Consider the following 14,972-nt stretch of genomic DNA (forward strand, 5'->3'; position numbering starts at 1 on the left):
ATACTTGGCATAAGCTTTCTGCAAAACTTGTACGAATAGCCTGTTCATATGTAACCTGAGAATCTTACTGTCACAGCCGAGTTATTGTTCCAATCGTAAATCTGATTCTCGTTGAGTTCGTCGCGTTAACCGAGCAGAGCTAAACCTCCGTATTACCGCTCTCGATTGGCAAACGTAAGCAACTAACTACGCGGACGACCGATTTCCGATTAAAATTAACAAGTTCTATACCACAGATACGTGACACGTAGTCGAAAAAATGAAACTCTAGGGCATTTCCGACGGAATCGACCACGGCAATCCCCGATGAATGGCTAACAGATCTGAAACATGTTACTGCGTGACCGTAGGCGGCAAAGGATTCGCTTTATATAGACGTGTAGCATCGCCGATAGTTCTAGCCACCACATCGATAGATCGTTTTATGGTTGAAGAATAGACTAACCGTTTCGATAAATATTCGTAGAGATGTGTTCCATTCTATTCAAACCGAAACCGTATATAGCAATTATTCTTTCCTTTCTTGACGTTGTCAGTCAACCAGCTCGTAACGTTTATGGCGAGGTAATGTACGTTACCCGCTAATAATTGATCGATCTCGTTTCTATATCTTTCGCGTAGATTAAGGAAAACAGCGTCGATTTATCGCACTTTGTGTTCGGCTAAACGATTCGTAGAACGTGGGCGCGCATCGATTTTCTCCATAACGACGTTCGTCGATTTGAACGATTACGTACGGTTAAGAGAGACGATAAGCTAACCTTCGATCGAATATAAGTATACATTTGAAGAGATTTAGACGTCAACAAGAGGCGAAGACCTAGCTACTTACGTTTGTATTCCGATCGCCAGTATTAAACAGCTGGATAGATTTTCATAATGATAATAATAGGAGAGGGATTTTTAAATTGAGAACATAATATACAATATAAAATGAATATAAAAGGAAAGAGCGATATTGTCGTTGGACAGAAATCGAGTGATCGCATAGCAGCGTTGAGCCAAGAGAGATAGGATAAGTCGAGACTCGAATTCCAAATTCCGCGTTACAATATGTAGGATTTCAAGCAAAGATCTATACTAGCAGTCGGTACCACGGTCACGACTTCCGCCTTTTCAGCAGGGCAATTCGTGCTTGTTTCGCGATTCATTCGAGTCACCGAGGTTTCACCGACATCGATCTTCCTGCTGGTCATGGATAAGCGTATAACTGTGTTCGGGCTTCTTCAAACGTAAAAGGAGCACCAACGCGAATCGATGGGCTAGTAAAACGCCTCGCGACGGGAGAGCAATTAAACGATCGATTTATGGTTCCCGCCAATCGTTACACGCCAGGTACCTGTTAGGTTAGCTCGTTGATAACGTTCCAGCGGCGCATACTTAGGCATCTCATTGTACCAAGTACCTGTTGGATACCTACTACGAGACGTACATGTCCATCCAGATCTCTAACTAACGCCAACACTGTACACCTGTATGAAACTGATCGCGAACCTTTCACAACCACCGTACAACCAGCGTATTTTTCAGCACATACGAGTCGCAGTCGTGAAACGCTTTTGAAAACGCGTATGAAAAGCACGCATTTTTCATAAATGATCGATAACATAGCGAGTCATTTGTTAATTTCGTTAAAAATCCCTTTTAGAGTATCTTTTTTCTATACCTTCGTGACAATTTAACAAACATCTTTGTACTTGATATAACGAGGAAATAACGATTATATCGTTAATAATAAATACGCTAATATAGTAATGATATTGCAAGAAAGTCGAGTAACGTTCCCATGGCGATCAATTTTGCAAACTAAAAAGTTCATTTTCGACGATTTTACGTTACAGCTATCGACCAATTGTAAGTCACCGAATGTTGCCCGATTTTCAAATTACCGCTATTCACTGTAAGTATAGACGCATCCAAGTAGCAAACGTGTCCGATATACGTATGATAGCTGGTACGCGTATCGAAATACTAGTACACGCTCATTGATAGATACGTACCACCGATTCGAGCCACGTAGCTTATGTCATGAAAACCGGATTCGAACGACGCACAGCCGCGCTCCGTTAATCAGAAGTACCCTTTACATAATGCTTTCTGTCCGATCTCTCTAGAATCTAAGAGTATACCCGAGAAATAATAAAAAGAATCCCATCTATCGTAATAATTAAAAACATTTCAAAGCGAGATAAACTGCTATGACAAAGGCAAGAGAAGGGACGAATCTCGTTGACAGTTATAATCACGATCGATATTTTGTATATTTCGTGTAAGATACATATCCGATCTCTCGCATGAATTTCAATCTTAAATATTTCAACTAATCAGTACATATGTTATCCTATATCGAACAAACGCACCGAACGAGTAGTAACCTTTGATTTCCTCGTCTTGTATTTTATTTCATTTATTTAATTCATTTTATCTATCTGTACGCCTTATATTACTTTCCTCGTTCTCTAAACCACGACGATTAATTCGCCTGTGAACTAAAACGAATTACATAAATGTTATACCTTATAGTATAACTATCGTAAGTTTTTAATCAAACCTACTCTCGTTTACAATGGAATCAAACTCGAAGAATGTAAAAAAAGATTTAGTGGACTACCTTTTGAAGCGATCGATACAGATATAGATTTCTCGATATACTTTCCCTGCCTGAAACTAGAGCTTTTACTGAGATTTCAGTTGTATTTATCAAAATTATCGGCAAATTATCGACAAAATAATTACATGTCTTGCGATTATTATTATTACGCTGTACGATGCCAGAGTACCGAATGAAGGAAAATGGCATGAACGCGGCTTTGTTAACAGGTTTTCGAGTTCCCTTCGAGAATCGATAACGTGGTCGGTGAAAAGCTAGCAAGTTTGCTCGCGAGATTCGCGACAACGGAAATTGGCAATAGCGGCTTGCCTTTGCGCAGCGACGAAGAACGTTTCAATCGGCGTAAAGTGGACGGCCGTCAGTCAACCGAGTCAACAGCGTATAATTGGAATCGAGCGGAGCGAACAGTGACCGTGCGCAAAGACCAAACCGAGTAATTACGAAACACATCGCCACGCTTTCGATAGAAACTGGAAAGCAGCGCAGCGGCTCGACTCGGTTCGAATCGACGCGATCGCTCGTAACGCGACCGTGTCGCGTCCCGCGTAAGCAAGCATGTACAAGAGTTGCGTGTGCAGTGCATGCATGCACGAACGACCGATCGACCGAGCCACAGCCCCCGGGAAGATAGAAGGCATCTTCTCGAACACGACCCACCTTTCCATTTTCTTTAAGGACACCGTTTCTCGTACGCCCGAGCAAACCAGTTCTAAGCGTATGCACGCGATACTCGTCTCTCGACGCGAGCCATTCGAGTGCCATCTTACGCTCTGGTCGCGGCCAGAACCAAACCTGCGCCTGTGAGTCTCTACTGCCTCTTTTTCTACCTCTTGTTCGAGAAACGTTAAGCCGCCGTATTTTTGCACTTGAAATATGAAGCACGAATGCCGACCGGTTCGTGTATACAGGGTGAGGCACTTGAAATCTTTCCTTTCGTCATACCTTATCGTCTTTGGAGGAAAATGGGCCGGAACATTTTTCCTTTTCTCTTTTCATTTCTCTATCTACAAACGTACATACCATATATCGGGACATTTTTATATATATACATATCTTTTATGTCTTGACTAAGAAGTTCACTTTTATGACCGGACTATCGCGATATGACCGATGCTGGTCGGTGATTTCCAACGTCTCGTTCTCTACTCTATACGCATGCCTCGCACGACTCGATTCCCTTCGATTAAACGTTAAACGGTAATCGATAAAAATCAAATTAAACGATACGTATAGAAAATACGTACAAATACCAAAATGATTCATTTAAAATATCAACGACCGCTACCCTTCTATTAAAAACCGTTCAAGAAGCCTGACTCGTGTAAAATTACGTTATCGAATTCATAATAAATAAAGTAAATTCATTTTTCTGTGGAACAACTTCAACTACAGACGTTACATCTGCATCGACCAATTTACCGGCGAAATAAAATTGTTGCGCCCGTATTGTCTCCTGCAATTCTCACGGAATTGCGCGAGTGACCTGGATTCATGGTTTGCGTTTAAGCCGTGACGAAACCCGGCGTAATGAGACCACAATATCGCGGTGGTCCACCGTGTGGACGTTAACCCGTAATCCGTGCAACACGCATAAAACTGTCCTCCTAATCCTAATAATAAACATCATAATCCTAAATCGCAAGCTTAATCGGCAACTTGATAACGTTGAAACTGTTTGATACTTTGTTCCTACTGAAAATAAATCAAAGTACGTTAGTCTTGGAGACAAAAATAAAACCGAAACGTACGAAACGTCTCTCATCGAATTTACCGTCGATCGTTCCCACTCGTAACTTCCTTCTCGATTAACAAATTTGCCACTGATCGTGCCATCGAACGATTCTTTTATCGAGCTACTAGACATTTGCGCGGCATCTTTTGTCGCAAAGGACTCGATGGATAGAAAATAAAATCCGACGCACAAAAGGAAATCTATTCGATCGATAACAGACAAACTACGAAACCTTGAAAGACGACCGAAGCCAGCAGCAACGACCACCCACGATTGTGATCGCCATTTCAACGATCACACCAAAAACCGATGCGACATCAAAGGTTACGATTGCCACCGTGATCGACAAAGTCGCGTCGACGCGAATGCCAACAGCACCGTAAAATATCCGTTCGATACGATCGTCCGGCATAATCTTCATAAATCATATGTATTTATACGTAAAACCTTTTACAAAGACCGAAATGAAACGACTTTCGATTTGACGAATATAATCGAACGTTCTAGCCAAAATCATACCAATCATGGACACGTTGATTCAACGTTATCCTAAAAAAAGGAAAAAAATTTTTCGGAAAATATGTAAAGCGATTACGTGCTATAAAAATACAACGCGTTTCGTAATTCGATAAGCTTTTATAATACACGGAGAGGGACAGTTACTGTGCCGACGTGAAACTCTCGATCGGTGGTAAGAAGCGAAGCGAATAAAAATCCGCCGAGCATCCAAACGTGTTCCTTTTCCATTCATCTTGGTAACGAGGTCCGTTCGATTTTGCCCACGCACCTGCAATTCTCGCCCGCACATACAGAACGAGGGCATGCATAGTGTTTCGCGATGACGAGAGCTACGCCTTATGCTCGTACGACGTTGATCTCTCGACAAGATAAAAGATGCATCCTTTTCTTTCATGCACCGTACTTACATTCTTCGTGATATATGCGTTTCTCTAGCGAATGGTCCCGAGTGCTTCGCGATAATACGCACTAAAACGAGAAGAGTTGGGTCGGAACTCGGGACTATCGGACCAACATTGCAAAGTATTTATTACGCGTACGGAGTAATCGCTGGCCTTTTACGGTAGATGCTTCTATTAGGAATTATCCGAAAAACTTTACTCGGAAAGTAATTATTTAATTTTAAAAAAGACTGCATCTCCATTTCCTCATTTGGTATCAATTCGTAACTAATATATCGGAAAGCGATATTTACGCAACGATACCGAGTACCTTTTACTCCCGTTACAAAACACAGCTCATTACCTAACGGCTCGTCCGTTGATAGAACAATAGCAACTGAAACCGGAGGATTTCGACAGCTCGTAATTACATATGGGTGGACCGTGTGAAAATTCGTTACGAGTGATAGCGATATTTGTGGAATTCGATGTGGAGGGTTGAAAGCGGAGGAACGAAGAAACCGTTGCACGAAACACGCGCGAGTTTATCGTTCCTCTCACGAGAGCAGCGCGTTGATGGAATTTTACGACGCAAAATTCCAGCCGTCCTCGCTTTCCCGTCAGAACTTACGCGATACGGCGGCATTCGCACGCGCAGAAACACCACGAAGCGACACGACACGACGCGATGCGACGAAACCGGCGGATGTTCCAAGTACACCGTAGCGATTATCTTCGTGTGTGCTTTACGATATCATCCGTTCGAAGGGATTAAAAGGTAGACTCTCATTTCGATCTAGCTATCGCGCCACGGAATAACATCGATAATGAGAGAGAGAGAGAGAGAAACAGAAACTGAAAGCACTGCCAGAACGATACGTATTACCACAGCAAATGGAAATTGTGCCTCGCGTAATAACGTTACACCCCTCTTTCCCCTCTTCCCGAAGCTTCGCTGACAGTTACGTTATCCGAATTCAAACGATCTTACGTTCAAAAAACTGCAAATCATTTTATCAATGTAGATCTATTATTTTACTTGTATAGGTCTAAAGGAAGAAAAATTGCTACGTTAACGAGCGTAAACACAAACTAAAAGTCAAGTTGTTGAAAATCGTTCGACCTGGTTGCGAAGATACGACGATTAAAAACCGAATGTATATATACTTATATACTACTACTAATACATACGTCGATTTAACGCTTAAGAGAACGTTAACAGATAATATGATACATGAACTCGTATCTTAAAACTGAGAAAACAAATGAACGGGCCGGTAGACTCGGTTAACTTGTGAGAGAATCGGACCGATTGCGTTTCGAAAAGGATATAAATCAAAAAAATACATTTTGCCATTGGTCGAACCTCGTTCGCGCGAGGATAAGAAAGGAAAAGAGCAAAGAGTAAGACAGAACAGCCGACTCTTAGGATGGAAAGCAAATCCGTTTGCGATTCTTTGGTTGCATCCGCGTCTAACCACGAACCGCGTGTTGTTCACGATACCGCAATGACCAACAAAAAGATTCTTAGCATCCGGCCAGGGGGGCCGTCGTTAAATTCTCGCCAACAAATTTCATTATGTAAACGCAACACTTTCAGTCAAAGGCTTTCTCGTTTCTGCGCCTCTCGCGGCCACATTAAACCGACAGAGCGCCAGCATACTTTCTCGCATAAAATTTTGCTCCGCGACACGAGAATTTCACAACCCTTGAACGAGTTCCTTCGCAAAAGTACCACTTTTCTCCTTCTCTTTCTCCTTCTCCTTCTCCGTTTTTCTTTGCGAGACTTTAGACTTTAAATTATGGTAATACATGTTTGGGCCTTCAGGGCATGTGTGTAGACCCACTGAAAAACGAACACCAAAGAGCAACATTCTAGTATATAAACTTTAGAACCCGCTAAATGAACGCAACAGACACGATAATTCATGGCCCGAGAATAATAAGCGAGGAGAGGAACTCTAGGTGTTGTTAATCTTGCTGAAAGTTTGAGCAAAATAGGCGAATATCGCCATCCTGACTCTAAACGTTAACTAGAAATAACATCGTCGAATAAATTATACGTGATCGGTTTGAATCTCAATAAGTCATCCATAATTGAGTCAAATATAAGTATATTACTTTTAAATCGCATGTAAATCAAATTGTATTGAAACTGTACCAATTTGACAACATTGAGTTTCAACTAACGCGAGACTTTTCCTACAAAATAGATTAAAATGCGAGCTACGCATTTTCAGGATTTAAGTTTCCAATTATTCATATACGGTATAACTTTCCCTAACTAATAAACTCGCTGGAAACTTGCGCTCATAGTTGGAGCAAATTTCTTAGAAACTCGACGACGCGATAGCAAAGTGTTAATAACAAACCAGCGAAACTTTCAAACGTTCAACGATTGAAATTTATTCGATTACATGTCGTTCGCCATCATCCTCCCTGTACAATTTATCTACGCCACCAAGTTGTCAGGTCCACCGATATACGTAAAAACTGTCAGACCTTCTGCAAACATGGTTGACCGAATGTCCCAAGAAACGACCAGCCAGTCCGGTGCAATTTACAACGAAAAATACCGTTTCACCGCTGTATTCTGTATATTTAAAGGAAAGGCGGAACCGGACGCGGCGCGACACGGCTCGACGCCACGTCAGAGGTTGAGACGAGGACGTCCCTTCAGTCGTCCCGTTAAGCACGTGTTCTGGCGGTTGGGATTTTCAATTCTGAACGAATACACCTAGATCCATATACGAATGTGTGCTGCGTGTAACGAAGGGGCAAGCTCAACCGAAGAGGCGCATGGCGGTTACATCGTTTATGTATATCGCGGACATCCTAGACGTTCATCGAAATAAGCAACGTATCACGACCTTGATATTTGCCGTGCGTGGCTCCGAGTGCACACGCGTCTTTCCCCAACAGAGGCTCGCATATCGCATATCGCATATGAATATGTCCATCGAGATAAACGTAAATATACGCAAATAGAATGTCCCAGAAATACAAGCCGACCAGCGGCATCGTGTTTCTGCGAAACTCTCCAACCAACAGCTGTTTTTCGCAGAAATGTATATTCGGATGTAATTACGGCTAGTAGGAAGCACGAGAAACTCGGATACAATGACCATTCATTTCCATCTTATGTAACCAAATTTTGGTAAATTAATGCGAAAAGAAAATAAATTGTTATCGATCGATTTTGTTACTTCGATGCGGATATTATAAACCAATGTTTCGCATATCGTTTTTATTCTCGGTAATAGTCCTTTCAATCCTTTCGCGCACAAATAGGCGCACTATGAGATTCTTCCATCTCCGTTTACTCTGCGATCAGTGAATCTCATCCAAGGGAGATAATTACGATCGTCGCGATGATTTAGTCGATTAGCCCCCAATATAAATATTTCTCGTTCACCGAATCTGATTAGCACATAGACGAAATCTAGTATGATAACGATGCTTCTTTTACGTATGTAAAGCAAACGGACTCGTATCTTTTTTCCTATATTTTCGATAATATGATGTGACGAGCGACGATCAGCCGGTTAACCCTGCTATCGATATCGCAGTTATGTATATAAATAAATACAAACCGAGCTACCGTTAATAAAAATGCATGATAATTTATAAAACGAGGCATGGTATGTGCTCCGATGCGTCGCGATATATTATACATATCGTACGTGTAAACGATGCTGGGTGTAGTAGTTGGTAGTATTGGGTAATTAAGCGAATGCGGATTTTGTCAATACCACCTAATAACAAAATCCGTAATCACTTAGTTGCCAACCGAATAGTAGTAGGTCGAACGAATTCTATAGCGATTCGAGCTTAGACACTTAGACCAAGAATCGAACGATCAACCATCGCGACACTCTGATCGTCTTTATCGAGATACCGATGTAACGATGATTACTTGCTCCGTTACCGTTGCCACGTTACAGACGGAACCTAGTCGAAACAAAAAAGAAATTGAAAACGATTAGTGAACAGTCGACGTCATCGCGAATCGACTTCGAGTTCAAGCTTTTTCACTACGCTGAGATAGCGATTTTACGAAACGACAGTTGCCAAGCTATTGCTCTTTTCAAATACCTAATATCAAAGTAACCAATATAATAAGGATTCGTTGCACATACTTTTCCAATCTCGCTAGAAACATACATAGATCATAATACTCGAGTATATATACGTACAGGTGTTCTATTCATGCAAGAACGTTTCATGTAATCATTATCCCTTTTAATAATATAACACAGACAATTCATCGTTATCACGAACACTATCGTTATTCTGCAAATATTAAATATAAAATATAACTATAAAATATAAATATAAATATAAAAATATATATATATATAATATTTAACGATGTCGATCACTCACTCGAAAGAATAAATTCTATCAGCGGTGTTTAATAATTATGAGATCTACGTAACTTAAGAAGATTCAAAAAGACCGCCACGGAAGATCAATATGTATACTGTACACCGATGGTAGCGCCAGAACCAGTTGACCTAATAATACAACCAGTCACTTCGCGTATAATTCCTTTCGTGATCGACCTACGTATATACACAGACGCGTATCGTCTATACACGTTATACACATAGAATTGCGAATACGTGGAATACCATTGAACGAAGAGATCTACGTTAAAAGCAACGTGAATCGTGAATCCCAAAGTACGGATGTAACACGTTGAGACGTTGTACGTTTCTTCGCAACCCGAGTACGAGTTTCTTGCGCATGCGACGAAACGTGAGTAAAAGCGCTTTACCTCAGCAACGCCCAGAGAGTGACCACGATACTTGAAACAGGTGCAGAAAATTGCCAACATCCATGTAAATTTAGAATGCTAGAACACTATTCTCGCGTATTGCCCAGTTACATTACGTAGTATGACGCGTATTTCCTCCGTAAAAAGACATTTCACTTGGATGCATTGAAGAACGGCACACTTGCTACGGTATAAAAATTAAATTAATACATAATTAACATATAACGATATATTAAAACAACTGATTTAGATAACTACGTACATATGTCCCGACAATCGATCGAAAGAGATATTTAAAGATAATTTTTGTACAGAAAGTGTATAACAGTCGTGAAATCTATAGTTACTTTATCGAATACGCGAATTAAACGTGGTATTATCGTTCTATTAACGTAGCAAAAGTAAAGTGAATTCAAAAAATACTACTATAAGAATATCTAATGGTTGACAGAAAAGATAGCAATCAGTTACTGTATAAGTATTTCTGCTAACACGGTCATGGTTCGTGAATGCAGACGAATGCATCGAAATCTACTTCGAAATGATTTTCCACTAGCCGATCAAATCGATCCCCGTTAACCTTGACATTTTGCATGGCACTCGCCATGGATTTATTTTAGAAAGGTAGAATACAACGTGCCACGAGAAACTCGCGAACCGAACAGGCTCGCTGGTTACTTTCCTTACATGTACAGAGATAGGATACATTCGCCATACGGTGTTCTATATTCTGCATTCTACAGGATGAACGCCAACAACAGGACGAGAAAGCTTTGTCTATTGGCTAACGGCCAATTACCAACGACTCGAAGGAAAGGGAAATTTTTCATATTTACACATTTGAACGAATAACGATAAACGATACGACCGAAGTATGTTATTTCAAAGCAAACTGTTGGAACTTTTGTCTTGCCATTTTATGGATTATAGATTATAGATAGAGCCTGTCCCTCGGTTAGTCCTAGTTGCGTGGGTCACCCTGTATATAGCCATTGCAAACAGTCGATACATAGGTAACGTACTACGAATATGTACATGTTGGTAGTACGTATGTACTATGGCACAGTTCACTAGATCGCAGGTGCGCCTATCTATCTATCTATAGACGCGCTTTCTCGTAAGATCGGAAAGTTCGTCAAAGAAAACCAAACTCGAATAAATCGTGCGATTGCAGGTCGTTTCACGCTGAGATCGAGACTTGGAGCAGACAGGAAGAAACATGAAATTTCTTAGGAGAATTTGATCGATTGAAACTTGGGACAAAATTTCAGTGGTCGAATGCTTGTAAAAGCCTTGTCCACACAAAGGAAACTCGTCGTTTGTCCATACGGTACTTGGCTGAAGAATGCTTTCGAAAAGACCAAACCCTCAGCATCCGAGGCAAGTTTCGTACTCAGTTTTACATCGAGTTTCTTTTTCGTCGATCGCTGCCCGATCCTCCGCGCCAATCACGCACCTACGTACTTACATACGACATTCAGTGTCGGCACCGTCGCGCAAAACTGACTACCGTTTCCGAGAATTTCCCTTCCTATCGAACCGCAGTCGATTACCATGAGAATTCTCGCGAGACTTTCGATCGATCAGATCCTAAGAATCTATCGATTCACCTATACAAGTACTTATTCGTTTCATATGGTTACTAAACTTTCGAGATCGTCGTTTAATTCGACGTTTTCATACCGAGTGACGATCCGCGTGAACGAGACGCCTGAGCTGATAATCGAGGCGTACCGGTATATAACGGGAGCCATAATGCCATCCTATAATGCCGTAGCTGTAAACGATCGACGAAATGGACATTGGTAAAACAGATAGACGAGGGAATACAAAGTAACTCGCTGTCATTACGGTACAAACAGGTCTTAACAAGTTATCTCCAGCAAACGAACGAGCCACCATGGACTTCGTATTTTGTCAAGTATGCCGACGTTGTGAACGATCAAAGAGGGATGTCCCACTTCAATTGGCCAGTAGGCAACAGCAATTATCATGTACTTAGAACCGGCTGCTTTCCATACATCAAATATCACTGTACCAAGAGGCCACGACAGGACCTCAGCACCGAGGACAAATTTTTCAAGGCGATCAAGCTTCTGAACCTTGGTATACATTTTCTCATAACGTATTTATCAAAAATAAAAAGGCGCCTCGCCACGTCGATACGCGCTCATCGTCGTTCTTCTACTACGATCGAATTAACGACGATTAGCTATTTCAGATCTTATTTCTTATCCTATCAGGTATACCTACATTAATGTATGGACTGGCAGCAATTTTATTGATCAGACACCGAGAAATCGTGAATACCTCCAAAGGAGACGTGGTGATATATTTCTTACTGCCCGAGGACAAAGGTTCCATGTACTGATATACACGTAGATATACACATTGTATTAATTAAAGGTAATTTTATATGATGTAAATAAAACGTCAAATGAAAAGGCTATAGAATTTAACGTATTCGTACGCATACATACACACACACACACACACGAGTTACGTTCCAAACGGTCTTCGATTATAAAATCTGCCGTTTTACTCAACCGACATTTAGCTAGAATATTTATGACGAAACGTATTCCGTTCCGTCGTACAATTGCATTTATTAAAATTATGAATCCAAATTAAGTAGCTGCATGTACAAATGTACGACTATATCGGTGCATTTGAATGAGACGATAGACATCTATCCGTTGATTTGACTTTTAGGGAAGATAATAGCATTCACCACTGCGTAAAAAGGAACCGTGCACGTTTGTTGGCAAGCACCTATGCGATGACTGGTTCGAAGACGATAAAAACTCGTGATTTAGATTCGGCTTGCGTTGGATATACAGCGATCGCGTTCCTGACCTACGATGACTAATGTTCCTTTTATGACGTCGCGTAAAGAGGAATACAATAAGAGACAATCGCAACGCGCCCGAGACGCGGCAAGTTCCGTTTCGTCGCATTAATAATTCATTTGATTAATAATTAACTCACGACTGCCGAACAATCATTTAACGACGCGCGGTCGAAGGAATTTCTCGAGCCAGTTGAACGAGAATTGGGTAAACAATTTGAAAAAACTAGAAATATTTGTACAAAAGATCTAACTTCTAGATAAGACTCCATATCTTAATGTCGATGATTAATAACGAAGAATCGCATAGTTTTAGAATCGCATAGAAACTTTAGCGAAAAGATTAACAACTGGGACCGAGTTTTCTCGATAAGGCACAAATAAAAGATTTAATTAACGGATGACTTTCACTCGACGGAGATGACGATACGTCGGAACATGGCGAAAGAACTTTCACCGAGGAAGATCTGTACCTGTTGCGCAGCTTTTGTACGCGACATCAGCAACCTTCGACCTACTGGTATCGCTGCCTAATGCCAAGCCATCCTAGCGACTATCGCGATATCTAGAATCGTCCTATCGAAGGCTCGATACACGTTATACGATGTCATCGTCACAGCGCTATACTCGACCGCGAGCAGAGACATCACCTTCCTTTCGAAAGGACGACAAGCGTTGCTGATTGGACGTATACTTCCTGCCACCATTCGACGTAAAATACAACTTGTCATAAATATTCAAATACAACGACTCGTACTTTTATTACATGTCCGATAAATCTAACATATTTATATTGGCTCCTTGAACTTAACCACATCCCGTTTCGATGACAGTACTGCTGCACCGTAAAGGAAGTTGTACTTTTTCCTACACCTAGGTTCCTATCGTTCATACGTGTTTCATTTTTCCTCTCTAACGTAATAACGCTATCGACTTGTTCGGATAAATTCTTCGAAACTACGACAAGTCCTTTCAATCGCTTACCTTCAAAAAGTTATTACTAATATCGAGTAACGTGTATATCGTACATCTATCATTATCGTCTATCATTAGTATCAATTTTTTCAAGCAGACTTTTTTTTATAAATCATATACGTATATCATATATCCTACTGTGAAAGTCTCTGTTAACCCAATATATGGACAATTAGATAATTAACGAGTAAGACTCAAACTTACTTTGTTTTACTTCAAGTATAAAAAATTATCAAAGAATCATCGATGTGCGTAATACGGTTTAGCAAGTCGATGATAAATTGAAAAATTTATTCCGATTGAAAAGACTTGTGCGATTGTAGTCGGTGATTGAGATTAACAGGTTTGATGGACTTAATTACATGGAAAAAGAGTAAACTATCTTTCGAAAGTTTGCCGTATTCTAGTTTCCGGAATGGCATATCTACAAGATATATTACCGTTTAAGAATTAACAACGCATTTCCATAACTTGAAGTTAGAGGTTGTAGGTACGGTACACTCTTAAGCCATTAATTCTCCTCTTGTAATACCGTCCAAGTCGACAAGATCGGCATTGACCAAGCCGAAGGGCCTGCGTGTCTTCCGTACAGAAGAACGGAACTCCGATTGCAGTTGTGCGGGAATCACACGGACCGATCGTACACCTTGTATCCACGCGAGACTCGTCTACATTCCGAGCACGTGTTAACGCGCGACGCTGTTTAACGTAGACGTAAAGTCGTAGACGCGGACGGAGGATCCGATCGTTGGAAGAGTTTGCTGCCACGAAGTTGTAAAGTCGCGTCACGCACGATTAATTCACACAAGACCCGCGATCGCTATTTGCGTACCCGATTGGGTCAAAACATTTCCAATTAGAGATGCTATCCATCTTCCAATTTTAATCGACTTTCGATATATGTAAATGTTTATACGCGTTAAGTAAATTTCACTCTCTGAGCCTTTCAACGCATTTACATGCTGTGTATGATAAGAAAAATTCCATCGCTGCTTCAGCGCTCTGCGAACGCTTATACATATGCGTTCAAAAAAGTCTTTTCTTATAATCCAATGAATTTATGCGACATCCAATACCGTGCGATCCTCTTCAGCGGTATCGTTGCATAAATCTTTTTCTATATTCGT

At 40.9% G+C, this 14,972-nt stretch overlaps 2 protein-coding genes across 3 annotated transcripts in view; one reads left to right on the top strand and one right to left on the bottom strand.

Annotated features, from left to right (window-relative positions):
* Cad99C (cadherin 99C) overlaps window positions 1–14,972 on the bottom strand; it is a 75,253-nt gene that overhangs the window by 46,907 nt on the left and 13,374 nt on the right. The window lies entirely within an intron of this gene.
* On the top strand, window positions 9,760–13,531 carry LOC138184165 (uncharacterized protein C15orf61 homolog). Of its 2 annotated transcripts, XM_069121890.1 has the most exons (5): window positions 9,760–10,003; window positions 11,197–11,402; window positions 11,885–12,128; window positions 12,266–12,415; window positions 13,258–13,531. In XM_069121890.1, the coding sequence occupies exons 2-4, from the start codon at window positions 11,301–11,303 to the stop codon at window positions 12,391–12,393; spliced, it is 474 nt and encodes a 157-aa protein (XP_068977991.1). In that variant the 5' UTR covers window positions 9,760–10,003; window positions 11,197–11,300; the 3' UTR covers window positions 12,394–12,415; window positions 13,258–13,531. The 2 variants fall into 2 exon arrangements, with proteins under 2 accessions (XP_068977991.1, XP_068977990.1); XM_069121889.1 differs by lacking the exons at window positions 9,760–10,003; window positions 11,197–11,402 and having other exon boundaries at window positions 11,863–12,128; window positions 12,266–12,427; window positions 13,270–13,531.

Source organism: Bombus flavifrons, chromosome 10 (assembly GCF_040668555.2).
Source record: "Bombus flavifrons isolate JBK064 chromosome 10, iyBomFlav1_principal, whole genome shotgun sequence".
Lineage (NCBI taxonomy): Eukaryota > Metazoa > Arthropoda > Insecta > Hymenoptera > Apidae > Bombus > Bombus flavifrons.